General features: G+C 39.7%; 2 protein-coding genes across 3 annotated transcripts in view; one reads left to right on the top strand and one right to left on the bottom strand.

The window, feature by feature from the left end:
* The window catches only part of lrrc1 (leucine rich repeat containing 1), a 593,918-nt gene that overhangs the window by 539,625 nt on the left and 39,114 nt on the right, over positions 1-15,179 (top strand). The gene's annotated exons all lie outside the window — the stretch shown is intronic.
* Positions 1-15,179, bottom strand: part of zmp:0000000760 — a 52,075-nt gene that overhangs the window by 8,315 nt on the left and 28,581 nt on the right. For both annotated transcript variants that reach the window (XM_087278852.1, XM_087278851.1), the window contains 4 exons: positions 10,231-10,275; positions 10,120-10,152; positions 9,684-9,830; positions 5,285-5,461 (listed from right to left, as the gene is read on the bottom strand). In XM_087278852.1, the coding sequence (XP_087134978.1) occupies positions 5,285-5,461; positions 9,684-9,830; positions 10,120-10,152; positions 10,231-10,275 (402 nt within the window). The remainder of the gene's footprint in view (positions 1-5,284; positions 5,462-9,683; positions 9,831-10,119; positions 10,153-10,230; positions 10,276-15,179) is intronic.

Raw genomic sequence — 15,179 nt, 5'->3', positions numbered from 1 at the left:
ATTTTGAAATGTGTTGCAAAAAACAAAATTGGAATACGCATTTATTTTAACAGTTTAAAAAAATATATATATAAATCATGAGGACCACATTAAATAATGTTTGTTGTATTGTCTGTGATGAAATACAAATACATACATTTAGAAGTTACTACATTTTATTTACGTTTTCCACACCGGCCCAACTTTTTCTGATTTGGGGTTGTAGATCAGTGGTTGTAATACATATGCCACACTGTATGTGGTGCTGTAAAGAAACAGAGGTGGAGGACACACTAAAGTGCTTAGTACAGACATAAACACAAGAAGATGATGGTGAATGCATGTGTATCAAATATCTGACACTGGTTATTGCCAAGTAGCGTTAACAGGTTTTGTAGTAAAACTGCTAGTTAACACAGCTCTGTTATCCACCATTGTTGTTGTTACTGGTTGTTACGTGTTGGGTTTTTCTTTTTAGTGGTACAACGATATTATGGTTTCCATAAGTATCATTTTGCTTAACCAAATGGCTACATGCTGGGTTTCTTTTTGTGATTTACAAAAAAAATAAATTTCCACTTTGTATCCTGTTATCAAAAAAGTTTGGCATTTTCAAAACTGACGTCATGTTGATGAAAAGCAGAAACATTATGAAATGTTTGCGAATTGAATACATTGCAGTGTGGATAGAGCTGTAATGTGTGGTTTTATTATATAGAAACTATTTTCAATCGAAATCGATCGAAATTTATGCTCAATTTCGATTATCGAATCAAAAAATAGAATCGTCGATGCTGCCACGCCCCCATGTCACGTCAGCTTGGCTTGCCAAGCGAGAAATAACAGGCTTGTTGAAGTGCTTGTTAAACTGCAGAAGCAGGAGACCCGTCAACAGCATGGAAGCATGGAAGCATTTTGGATTTCCAGTGAGTTATGTTGACAACGTTCGTGTTGTCAACAAAAAAAAAACACAGTTTTGCAAGCTCTGCTATGTACGTATTACGTACGATAGACAACACCGGCATCGCGATCCTCCGCCCGCCCCCATTGCAAATGCGCTCGTGAAAAGTTCACACTCAGGCCCTGTTTACACTGTCTTTGTTTTTAAATGGCATTTTAGAAAGACAACGATTTGACATCCACAGTGGCGTGTAGCATTTCTGAGCAGCCCTCCTTCCTCTACCTCTGAAAATGCACATCACGTGACCACACAGACACAGACGCACACACAGCCATGCGCTCGAGACAGCAGGTCCAGGCAGTCAGAGGACTGCTTCAATCTTTCACTCACCTGTACTTAGTCATTTTAGCGAACACCTCAGATACTGTTGGCTGGTTCCTGTTGGTTGTGCGTCTTTTTTACCGATGCCATTATAACAACACAGATCACTGCCTATTCACGAGTCCCGCAGAAAAAAGATTGACAGGTGGTAATTATGTGTGTACCTTTATTCATTTACTGTATGATTTGTTTATGGGTAAAACAAAGACCATCCAGGTCAGGTAGTTTAAACGGTAGGCTACAAATAATTAATTGGTCATTAATTAATCAATTATTCATAATCGAAAATCGAATCGTGACTTTACAATCGAAAATGTAATCGGATCGAGGATTTGGAGGATCGTGACACCCTTAATAGAAACCTGTAACGTAGAAAATCCCCAAACATCTGTTGTGTTCCACAAATGTTTTACAAGTTTAAATCAGCACAAAGGTTAGGTTTTGAAAGCCTCGTTTTTGGTTGTGTGCAGATCTTTCACAACCCTCAATTTTACAAGCTTTTAAGTTTTACATGTTTGAATTTGAGGCTCTGTGAACTTTTATCGGCCTTTGGGCCCCTTGAGTGAAAATGTTCGAGAAGTCTGAAAAAAAGATCTTCTTGAGAAATATGGAAAGGCTTTCCACTCCAGTGAAGGTGGGATTCTCTCCAAGAACCATTCAACACAGAGCAAGTGCCTCGTCTGCGACTTCCTATTCGTCTTCACGGGGACTTGGAAATTCTGAATGTTTTAATTCCAACCTATACTGCCAAACACCACTGCACAATCTCCAGAGGCCTTCACAGTATGTATGTATCAAACTCGGCCTGGAAGACAGTTGATGTATGGGGCATGTTCTTCCTTGGTTTTCTATGGCAAAAACAGGTCTCGCATGTGCTAGCTTTCTAAAGCAGGGCTGCACAATATATGGTTTCAGCATCAATATTGCAATGTGCGCATCCGCAATCGTCACCTGGCATGATATGCAATGTTGCGTCTGAATTACAGTTGACCAGGAGCTACAGAACACATTTCTAGAGTTAAGATTTATATTTGCTGATTGAAGATTTACAATTTGCATGTGCCTCATCTGAGTACAAAAAACTATGATGATCTCTTGACATCTTTTGTATTGAATTTTACAGAATTTATATTAGATTTATATATATATATATATATATATATATATATATATATATATATATATATATATATATATATATATATATATATATATACACACACACACAACAGTTCTGTTTGGTTCTTGAATCTGATTGGCTTATAGCCGTGCAAATTATTTTTATTTTTTGCCAGTAACATCACACAAAGGCCTCTTCACCCTTCACCTCTGTGTATTACTCCGCCCAGATACAGCAAGCAACAAGCAGAGGCGCTACAGTTTGAGAAAAATTACTGTTGTTAGACAACAAAATTTACTTTTGAGGCGTTTTTAGTCTAGAATGTAGTTGTTTAGATTGCAACTATGCAGTTTCTTTGTAAGAATAGTGCCTATTTTAAAACCTTTACAATTTCTGAGACCTCGTCGGTGGCCAAAGACGACTGACGTTGTCTATCCACACGATGGCGCCCGAACCGCATAATGAGCCCTTGCTCAGTGTGTTCTCTTGAGTGCAAATAAAAAAGCTGAAAAACGGAAGCCTCGTGGTTTTTAAGGTGGACCGGATAGAGTCAATAAGAAGCCACGAATAAGAAGCTGGATTCAGCCTTGTCCCTCCTTATCGCAAACACAACAGCAGTCTGGTGTGAAATCTCTGTTGACGGATGGCATTTCATGTCACATTCAGCCTTATAATCTTAAAATGTGAGCAAAATTTGCACACCAGAAGCGCTGCTTCTCATTACGCTATAGAGAATCTATCAAACACTAGCTCTAAAGTGGTGTTGGTGAATTAGTAACGGCTTCTGCTGCTCTGACGTCAGCTGCAGATGTGAATGAATGGCGGACGAAAGTAGTTCCTAATACAAAAGGGTTTTAGACTCTCTGTGCTTGATTTTCTTTTTTATGTACAAGATTGTGCCGTCGACCTGTTGTATAAACGCAATATTACACTCGTAGCAGTGGGCTATGGCTGTATATCAGCACTGGTGGGGCGCTGAGGCACTCGGCCTGCATCCTCCTGCCAACGCACGCCTCCCACCAGTGCTGATATACAGCCATAGCACACTGCTACTCGTATGATATTGCTCATATGCATATATCCTAATTATAATTTTTATCTCGTTTTTAATACAAATTTCCAAATTTGAAAGCAAAAACCAGATTATTTTACTCACCCCATTGGCAAATAATCTCACTAATGTTAAGTGAAAACTCTTCATTTTGACTTGTGTATTCTGAAGCTGAAAACAAAACAATATTTTCACTTAATCTAAAAACTTGTAGCTATTTTGAAATTTTGAACGTGAATACTAGGGGTGTAATGGATCATGGTTGATATGTGATTCACACAGATCACAACCCACGGTTCAGACCTGTGGATTACTTTTTTTTTTTTACTTGTAAATTAATCCTCTTGGTTCATTCAAATCACATGTATGAAAGCAACATAAATTATAAATGATGCTGATTTGCATATGTTTATTAATCCTTCGAATCGCTGTATTCAAATCTGTGATTAAAAAACGCAAAACTCAAGAAAGAGATTGAGTCTTTCGTCTTTTGAGTTAGTTATGAATTTACAAACAGTAAAATAACAGAGAGGTACTGGGAGAACCGTTTATAGTTTAGCTAAAACTACTGATGTTTATGGTGAAGAATACAATCACCATCCCATGCTTTTAACTTGACTCTCTAAAACAGGGGTGTCAAACTCAATTCCTGGAGGGCCGAAGCCCTGCACAGTTTAGTTCCAACCCTGCTTCAACACACTTACCTGTAGGTTTCAAAAAAGCCTGAAGGACTCAATTAGTTTAATCAGGTGTGTTTAATCAGGGTTGGAACTAAACTGTGCAGAGCTGCAGCCCTTTTGGAACTGAGGCTGCGTCCGAAACCGCATACTTCCATACTATACAGTACGCTAAAATCAGTATGCGAGCCGAGTAGTATGCCCGAATTCATAGAAATCGAAAATCAGTAGGCGAGAAGTACCCTGATGACTTACTACTTCTGGCGAGATTCTGAAGTGCGCATCCCATGCACGCTGCGCTATCCCTTAATGCCCTGTGAGAGAATTCATGAATGGAAGTGAAGCGACGCAACTGACGCAGGTAGGTCACGTGACCATGACAAAATGGCGGATGTAGTACGTCCGAATTCCATTCATTCTTTTCACATTCATACTGTATAGAACGCACTTTTCTAACGGCCGAGTAGTACGTTTAAATTCAAATGCAGCACCTACTGAGTAGTAGGCGGTTTCGGACGCACCTGTGCTCTAAAATAAGAGTTGTAGGCAGCAATTACATTATTTAACCAATAGGTGGCCATCAAAAATATGCCACTGAATAATTCCTCAAACATGATCATCTAGCAATGAAAAGTTTTGAGTGAATGACTGAATCATTTACTGAAAATGAGACTAAAGTAAGTATCGGTTATACAAATTAATGTTAGATTTCCACATTTAGCACCATCTGCAACTGTATTAACCACGAATTTTCACAGAACTGAATAATTTACAATTAACTTTCATTCAGCTGATTATTTCATAATTTTATTTGTAATATTTTTATATGTTTTTGTAACAAATGGAAAGCAAACTACATTTGTCTCCTCTTTTTTTTTGGCTGATCCGAAAAATGATCCAATCCATGACTAAAAATCCATAACGTGTTCCGAACTGAAAGATTTGTGATCTGTTACACCACTAATGAGTACTGTTTGACTCAGAAAACAAACCATCTCGTGAAATTGTATTCACATCGCAATATTTATCACTGAACAAACTCAGATTATTCCAATATCGTGCTGCCCTAGTCTAAAGCAAACCACATTAAAACAGTTTTGTTTTCAAGGCCTAACAAAGCTGAAACTCTTCCAGAGTTGTAGTAGGGTTAATCTTCATAGAGGTGGAAAACTTACTGGTGGTCCAGGTGGCCCTTTCGGTCCTGGGGGACCTGGGGCGCCCATTGGCACATCTCCATAGAGTGGGCACACGGCTGCACATGTTCTTTTCACAGAGTTGGCGAATGTGGACATCTGCTCCAGGACCACACGCTTGCAGACCTCGATAACATGTTGAGCGGGGAAAGTGGGGCCCTAAAACAGAGATCATTACAGTAGTTATGTTTCCATCCACCTATTTTTATGCGCATTTTGGAATGTCAAGATGCGCAGAAATTTGGAAAATAAGCGGAAAAAAACTGAGTAAGATAAACTTAACGCACATAAACTCCAATGGAGACCCTTTTCCTGAATAAGTTCCAGTGTGCGCGTTAAAAAAGTCATGTGATTATGTTATAAAAGATCATGTGATGATAAAAATGTAATGTGTGTATTCATATAGCGCATTTATTGCGTATGGACATACACGCAAAGCGCTTCACAATCATGAGAGGGGGTCTCCACACCCCCACCAGTGTGCAGCATCCACTTGGATGATGCCATGGCAGCCACAGGACAACGGCACCAGTGCGCTCACAACACACCAGCTATAAGGGAGTGAAAAGACAGTGATTAGAGCTAGTTTGCTGGATGGGGAAGATTGGGAGGCCATGATGAGTAAGGGCCGAGGGAGGGAATGTAGCCAGGACACCGAGGTTACACCCCTGCTCCTTACCAGAAGGGGATTATTAATGACCACAGAGAGTCAGGATCTCGGTTTAACATCTAATCTGAAAGATTCACTGACAGTATGATGTCCCCTTCACTTTACTGGGGCATTAGGACTCGCACAGACCACAGGTTGAGCGCCTCTTGCTGGCCTTACTAACGCCAATTAGCAACCTTGATTTTCCCATGTGGTTTCCCATTCGGGTACTTACCAGGTTCAACTCTGCTTAGCTTCAGTGAGTATCCGGTCTTGGGCTGCAGCGTGATATGGCTTTAATTGGCAAACCAGCGGGCCGACCGTTGATCCCAGTAGCTCAGTAGTATTATTATAATATCATTATTACCTCCAGAAATATCTTAAGCATCTCTGCTCCCAAAGAGCGTCTAACTTCTCTAAAATTCACCACGCGTTCATTGCATTTTGTCTTCTGAGTTGTGAGTAATGTATTATAAAAGAAAAAGACTTCAGCTTTTTCTACCTCAGTGAATTCTGTTTTTCAGTTTGATGTTGGCGACCCGTTGGATGGAAACACAGCATTATTTGCAAATCTTATATGCGATATTTCAGTTTTGTGCATCAATTTAATATGCATCTTTGGTTGGAAACATGTTGGTAACACTCTATTTTGATGGTCCATTTGAGTATTAGTAGACTGTCTGCTTAATATCTGCTGATGATGCTTCTTCAACAGACATTTAACTGACTATAAGACACTTTACAAGTACATGTCAGCTTACACTAACCCCTACCCCAACCCAACAGTCTACTTATAATCCAATAAGAATTATTTGACATCAGGGCTTTACGTTAACACCCGCCAAGACACTCCCACTAGCCACTTTGGCTAGTTGAAAATAATTTTCCCAGAAAATAATTATTAAAAGCACGGTTCAACAATAAGGATGGTCCAATATGCATGCACATGTGATCTTAGAATTGAGAAGCAACACGACTGACAAAAATAATTGCGTTCGCAACTTCGCGCGAGCAAAGCAGGTGAAAACCGAATGAGAGGATAATCACTGGCGCTAACATCTGAGGTGATGCACGTGACTGTTTATAACGCGTGCACTCTCCTGTTTCCTTATGTGAAGCAACTGTGTCTAGAAACACAACTGATGCTATTGGTTCTCTTTCAAATAGACTGAACAAAAAGGGATGAACATGCACCCACAGTCTTGCTGCTTTCAAGAGTTCCAGAGTTGAATTATTGTAAGCAGCGCCAGTTGCTTTCGCTTATACCATTTTTTGAACAGATTATTTATGGGTCCATGTGTGTGTGATCCTCCTTTAATAATCACACAGTATGTTTTTACCTGCTTTCTTTTGCATTAAAATGGTTTAATTATATTTTTTACAATAACATTGCTTTAATGGGAGATTAACTCCCCATTTATGTGTAGTTAACTGGTGATCTGGGACATGGAGCTCAGATCAGTGCACCTCTTGTCTGTGGTAGTCTGGGTGGCTGTGAAGTGGAGAAACAAATACGGCCAGCAATATTTCACCAGCCTCATTATGAATTTACAGCCACACTAAATGAAAGCTGCAGAGAAATCTGTTCTGATGAGAAAGCGTTTATTAGCGATCTTGACACCAAAATGGTTACCACACATCGCATGCATGTTGCGCCAACGAGCACTGAATCTCCCAGAAGGTTTGAAGGCTTTGGGCTTTATTTTCACGGTCCATGCACAGAGCGCAAAACACAGGGCGCAAACGCTTTCAGGGCGTGTCAGGACACGTTTTTGCTAATTTAAGGATGAGAAAATCCGCTTTGCGCCGTGGCGCATGGTCTAAAAGGGTTGAGTTTATTTTCTTAATGAGTTATAGGTGTGTTTTGAGAATAAACCAATCAGAGTCTCATCTCCCATTCCCTTTAAGAGCCAGCTGCGTCACGCCAAGAGCGCATTCGCCATTTACAGGACGCAAAGTAAGTCTAAGTGGAAAAACTGAGCATTTCACAAGCAAACAGTTAACAGAAAACTGTTAAACAGAGCATCTACTGCGTGAGAATGAGAGATAATGGATCTACTTTCACTTTCGCTCTTGGATAGGGAAACCTTTACACACAGACATCAATTAGTCTATAAATAATTAATTTAGTTTGTTAAGCACAAATATTCGTTTCAAAACTATTTCTAAATTCAGTTCTAATTTCCAGCAAACGAATAAATGAATAATAATAACAAAATGTGCTCAAAAACCTGAGTTATATCCTAAAACACATGCTGTGCCCCATATGGTCTAAAACCTGACAGGTGGGCAAATCTAATCTTGTTTTTAATAAAACAAATATAAATATGGATATAATAAATAACACTGCTAATAATAATAACATTATACAAAAGCAAATTGTTATGAATGAACTGAAAAAGCCTCCCGAGATGATGAAGACATAAAAGCAGTGATTTTTCATATTTATGTCGGCTAGAAAATAATATGTTTTGTAATATTTTAATCCTTTATATTTATATTCTATATCTATTCTTATTATATCCTATATATATGCTTAATATTTAATGTTTTCATATGTAAAGATATTTGCCTGTTGCTCTCTTGTGTGTATTAAGCAGTGTGTAAGCGAGGTGCAACTCTGCGCTGGAGTTTAGACCGGGTTAGTTTTGGTCTAATGGAAAATCTATTATAGATTCTCAAAATAGCAACGCGCCAGCAGTGCGCCTCAGAACGCCTTTCTTTTTAGAGCAGAACGCCTATGGGTGCAAAAATGAGCGCTAATGCATTTGCTATTTAAACAGCCTAGCGCAACGCCTCAAAACAACTCTTGCGCCAAGCTGAAACTACCAAAAGACTACTGCACCGCGCCTTGCGCCCCACTGCGCCGGGTGTATGATAGGGCCCTACGTCTGAAGGTGATTGTTAGTCGGCTGGTGAAATGCAAACAAGGGCACTTAACACAACCATAAACAGACGTTTGTTTAAGGTTATATCCTGGCTGATTTTGAAATTGCTTCTGGATCATCTGTTGCTTATGCAGGAGGAGGTAAACATAAGGACTCTGCTTTATCTAGTTGATGCGGCCAAATTGTAACTATAAACCAAACGACAATGCATCTAACTCAATGATTTAAATCTCTCTCTTTATTCTAACAACACTTGAACAATATTTCCTTGCCTTGGCTTGGTTTAGGCCTGTCATTAGGTGGTGGAAAGTCCTTAATGAGTGATTCGCTGAATCATTCTTTTAAACAGTTTGTACCAAAGAGCTGATTTGTGTGGAAGTTAAACAAGTCACTGTTTTTAAAAAAGAAATTGACTCGCTGGTCCATTTGACGCTTTCGAAAACAGATTAGTTTAGGTATAAAGCACCACATTGATGCTCTTAGACGTACAGATGTTTGTCTCTAGCTTTGTTTGTTAGTGAAACAGAACAATGCACTGCAAAAAAAAATGCTTTTCTTACTTATATTTTTTGTCTTGTTTCCAGTCCAAATATCTAAAAGTTCTTAAATCAAGAAGCATTTCTAGACAAGCAAAACATACTGAAATAATCTGCCAAAATGAGGTGAGTTTTTCCTTAAATCAAGAAAAATAATCTGCCAATGGGGTAAGCAAAATAATTTAGATTTTCAATTTGTGATGAGATTATTTTGCTCACCCCATTGGCAGATTGTTCCTCTTTACACTTTTTCTGAACCAAGCCTACAATCGAAAAAGGAAGTTATTAGCTGAGATTTTGAGACTTACTGGTGGGCCTGGGGGCCCTTGAAAGCCCACTGGGCCACCATCTCCTCTCACTCCCTTGGAGCCTCCGCGACCTTTTCTACCCTGCTCTCCAACTGGCCCTCGCTTTCCTCGGCTTCCCTGTTGCCCTGGCACACCACCGTCTCCTATCTGGAAAACACACAAACGCACCCATAAACAAGCAAGCGCGCTTTTATATTGTGTACATATTTCTGAATGATGTCTCGAGAGCACGCCTGGAAAGAAAGACCAGAGGGAACTCGAACAATACGCTGAGGTGACCATCAGTTGGGTTTTTTTTCCAAATCCAACTTTGGTAAATGTAATCCACCTGGATTTGTGCTGCTGTTGTGACAGTGGACAGATCAAACCAATCGCTGCTAATACTTTTAAGGATTATCCTTTCTGATAGTCAAACTAAAATGCCAGACAGTCTTACCCTGCCCTTAGGTCCTTTGACTCCCTTTTCACCCTGTGGAAACAGTGTGGCATTGTGAGAAACTAGAACTATAAGATAATGGAAAAGAAATGCATTCGAGTCGATAACTACCTTCTGCCCTTTGCTTCCCAGGACTCCTGTAATGCCAGTGTCACCCTGGAAAATATAACATTAATGTTAGCAATACCAATAATATTATTTAATCCACTGTACAGGTGAGGTCAACATTATTAGCCCTTTTGGATTTATTCTTTTCCAAATATTTCTCAACAGATTAAAGACATTTCCCCGTATTTTAATTCAATTCATCTTTATTTCTATAGCGCTTTTACAATGTAGAGTGTGTCAAAACAACTTAAGAAGGTTATAGTAAACTGAAACAGTGTCAGTCCAGTTTTCAGAGTTGAAGTTCAGTTTAGTTCAGTTCATTCATTCATTTTCTTGTCGGCTTAGTCCCTTTATTAATCCGGGGTCACCACAGCGGAATGAACCGCCAACTTATCCAGCAAGTTTTTACGCAGCAGATGCCCTTCCAGCCGCAACCCATCTCTGGGAAACATCCACACACATACTCAAACACTACGGACAATTTAGCCTACCCAATTCACCTGCAGCATGTCTTTGGACTATGGGGGAAACCGGAGCACCCGGAGGAAACCCACACTGAGGCAGGGAGAACATGCAAACTCCACACAGAAACGCCAACTGAGCCGAGGTTCGAACCAGCGACCTTCTTGCTGTGAGGCGACAGCACTACCGACTGCGCAACTGCCTCCACAAGTCCCAAACCAAGCAAGCCAGTGGCAAGGAACAAACTTTACCAATTGACCAAAGTGAAAGGAAAAAACCTTGAGAGAAAGCAGGCTCAGTTGGGCACGACCATTTCACATATGGCTAAAATTCTTGTGCGGAGCTGCAGTCTAGGCCACAGAAGTCAAATTTAGTTCCTGGAGGGCCGCAGCTCTGCACGGTTTTGCTTCAACCCTAATTAAACACACATTTAATCACATACTGTGATCAGGTCTCACATACTGTGAGACCTGATCAAAATAGTTGAGCCCTTCAGGCTTGTTTGAAACCTACAGGTAAGTGTGCTGAAGCAGGGATGGAACTAAACTGAGCAGGACTGCGGCCCTCCAGGAGCTGAATTTGACACCTTTGGTCTAGGCACTGGGAGCTGGAGAAAGCTGCATGTCCATGCAGGTGTGAGGTTACAGGCTGGCCCACGGAATCAATGCAGACTTGTCTGTCGCTGAGGTCTTTCAGGAATCGGTCTCATGTTCTCCACTATTCCATGAACGCCACAGCGTCTGCTCAGGATACGGCCTGGTCCAGGATTATGGATTTCCTATAATGTTTTGTCTTCTGGAGAAAGTCTTGTTTTATTTCAGCTAGAATAAAGCAGTTTTACATTTTAAAGCCATTTGAAGGTCAATATTATTCGCCCCCTTAAGCAATACTGGTTTTGGATTTTCTCCAGAACAAACCACTGTTATACAATGACTTGCCTAATTACCCTAACTTTACCCTAATTACCCTAGTGAAGCCTTTAAATGTCACTTTAAGCTGTATAGAAGTGTCTTGAAGAATATCTAGTCTAATATTATGTGTTGTCATCATGACAGATAAAAGAAATCAGTTATTAGAAATGAGATATTAAAACTATTATGTGCAGAAATGTGTTAAAGAAAACTTTTCTCCAGAGGGGCTAATAACTCTGACTTCAACTGTATGTGATTTGTAGTTTTAAATAAAGTGATCCAGGTGTTGTGAGAGGAAACCCTGAAAATGGTGGTGATGCTTTTCATCACTTTGTGTTTGTGTGAAAACTCAGAGGAAAGCCATTTTGGTTTAATGTGTCCTAATCAGAAAATTGCGCCGGAATTTGACACATTACCCTGAGATCTAATTTAGTGTATTCTGGCTCTCAACTACTCTGCAGACGCTCTACACAACGAACATGATGTTCCGAATGTTCGCTACTACATTTCTGCTAGCCATAACTATATTTAAAATTCTTTCTGGATGTGTGTGTGGCTTTGAGTTTCAGACCAAGTGTCTTTTACTAAAATGAATAATGACACGAATCAACCCAGTATTTTCCATTTCCTAACTTGTGTATGCTTTCCATTTTCTAACATGATCTAACCATGTGTATTCACTCACCGGCCACTTTATTAGGTACACCTGTCCAACAGGCTGTTAAAACAAATTTCTAATCAGACAATCACATGGCAGCAGCTCAATGCATTTAGGCATGTAGACATAGTCAAGACGATCTGCTGGAGTTCAAACTGAGCACCAGAATGGGGAAGAAAGGGGATTTATATGACTTTAATTGTGGCATTGTTGTTGCTGCCAGACGGGCTGATCTGAGTATTTCAGAAACTGCTGATCTACTGGGATTTTCAATCACAGCCTTTTCTAGGGTTTACAGAGAATGGTCGGAAAAAGAGGAAATATCCAGTGAGCGGCAGTTCTGTGAGACCAAATGCCTTGTTGAGGCCAGAGGTCAGAGGAGAATGGCCAGACTGGTTCCAGCTGATGGAAAGGCAACAGTAACTCAAATAAGCACTCGTTACAACCGAGCTCTGCAGAAGAGCATCTCTGAACACACAACACGTCCAACCTTGAGGCGGATGGGCTACAGCAGCAGAAGAGCACACCGGGTGCCGCTCCTGTCAGCTAAGAACAGGAAACTGAGGCTACAATTCACACAGACTCACCAAAACTGGACAATAGAAGATTGGAGAAACGTTGCTGCTCTGATGAGTCTCCATTTCTGCTGACACATTCAGATGCTCGGCTCAGAATTTGGTGTCAACAACATGAAAGCATGGATCCATCCTGCCTTGCATCAGCGGTCCAGGCTGGTGGTGGTGGTGTAATGGTGTGGGGGAGATTTTCTTGGCACACTTTGGGTTCATTAGTACCAACTAAGCATCGTGTCAACGCCACAGCCTACCCGAGTATTGTTGCTGACCATGTCCATCCCTTTATGACCACAGTGATTACTTGCATTCCAGCAGGATAACGCACCATGTCATAAAGCTCAATTATCTCAGACTGGTTTCCTGAACATGACAATGAGTTCACTGTACTCAAATGGCCTCCACAGTCACCAGAGCTCAATCCAATATAGCAGTTTTTGATGTGGTGCAACGGGAGATTGGCATCATGGATGTGCAGCCGACAAATCTGCAGCAACTACGTGACGTTATCATGTCAATATGGAGCAAAACCTCTGAGGAATATTTCCAGTAGCTTGTTGAATCTCTGCCACAAAGGATTGATGCAGTTCTGAAGGCAAAAGGGGGTCCAGCGCGATACTAGTAAGGTGTACCTAATAAAGTGGCCGGTGAGTGTATATCCCATTACATAGTATGTTAGTACAACACCTCAATGAGTATTTTTAATATTTTACAAACCATGCTCTGCACATGTGTCTTTAAAGCAGTTAAGAGTACTATTAATGTGACATTGAAATAATGTTTAGATAGCAGACGGCCACAGAAGGAAAAGACGTGGCTTTATTAACACCATATGACGCTTCGCCGTCTAATAATAGAGCCGCTGTGGAAATTTGATCATTTTCAAACATGTTGATGAAAAGTCTCGTCTCAGGGACATGTTTAAATGAAGTGTGGCTATCTTCTCAGACGTTTAGATAACAGCGGAGAGGCTGACGCTGGAAACAGAACAGAGCAGTCATCAGTTTCAATCTCGCACACTTTGTAGTGTGACTGCAGCCGGAGCCAAGCGACTGCATACGCAGCCAGAAAGCAGTGAAGAGCTGCGCTGCTCAGACATGACTCCAGTGTGAAAACACGCCGGGCTTCCATGCTTTCAGATGACGGCGGGTGTGTGTTTGGCTTTTCTCCATTCACTTTTTTTTTTTGTGAATGGGTCAGATCCCAAAGTCTCAAGAAGATATTGCAGCAGTTTGTCAGGGCTTAAACGAATCTGATGACACATCGTGTTAGCATGCATTTCACAAGTGTTTAAATGCTTGTCTATCATAGCCGTTTGGTCCCTTTGCACATCAGATGGTTTGCTTCTCACTGTAAATACTCATGCTGTAGTGATTCAGTATGCACCAATGCCAAAATCACAACACTAGGAATACTGGTAACACTTTATAATAACTACACACTATAAATCATTTATTAAGCATTAGCAAATGGTGAATTCATTAATTGTTAAGCATTAACTCTACATTAATAAGTGTTAGTAAGCAGTTTATAACTGCAGCTACAAATGCTCTATTCTTGACTTATAAGCACCTATATAATGTGCTTAATAATTGTAATTTCATACTTAGTTAATGATTAATTTTTCATTACTAAATTAAGTATCACATTATTTACAAGCCATTTGTGTTTAAGAGTAGTTGAGGGTTTTTAGGATCATTCAGAATGAGTTAGTAAATGATTATTAAACTATTAAAATCAACGTTTATATGTCTTATTATTCAGGCATATACTAATAGTTAACTAATATGTTAATACATGCTTTATTAACTCAACTTCATGCAGTTTTGTGACCTAATCTAAAGTGAGGACTATTCATGCTTTATAAATCCCTTATAAATGACAAATAAAGGCTCAGTTAAACTCTAAACAGGAAAAATGACATTACCTCTTCATTTAAAGATACACAAATGAAACTGTATTTCGAATGAAAAATAAACATTTGCAACCTGATCTAAAATAAAATCACTGTAGAGCTTAAACAGTGCATCTTATTATATTGTTAAATTATTATATTGTTGTTGTTGTTTTATCCAGTTTTATGTCGTATTTTGACACTCCTGTTATTCAGCAATGTTTAAACTTTACTGTAATTTCACTTTTTAGATAAGATTGCAAAGATTATCGTTCATTTGATTCTGAGCCTTTATTTGTCATTTATAAGGGATTTATAAAGCATGAATAGTCCTCACTTTAGATTAGGTCACAAAACTGCATGAAGTATAATTAATAAAGCATTTATTAACATATTAGTCAACTATTAGTATATGCCTGAATAATAAGACATATAAACATTGATTTCAATACTTT

This window comes from Danio rerio, chromosome 13 (assembly GCF_052040795.2).
Source record: "Danio rerio strain M-AB ecotype USA chromosome 13, GRCz13ab, whole genome shotgun sequence".
NCBI lineage: Eukaryota > Metazoa > Chordata > Actinopteri > Cypriniformes > Danionidae > Danio > Danio rerio.
Note: the sequence above shows the minus strand (reverse complement) of the source record. Positions and strands in the feature narration are given on the sequence as shown.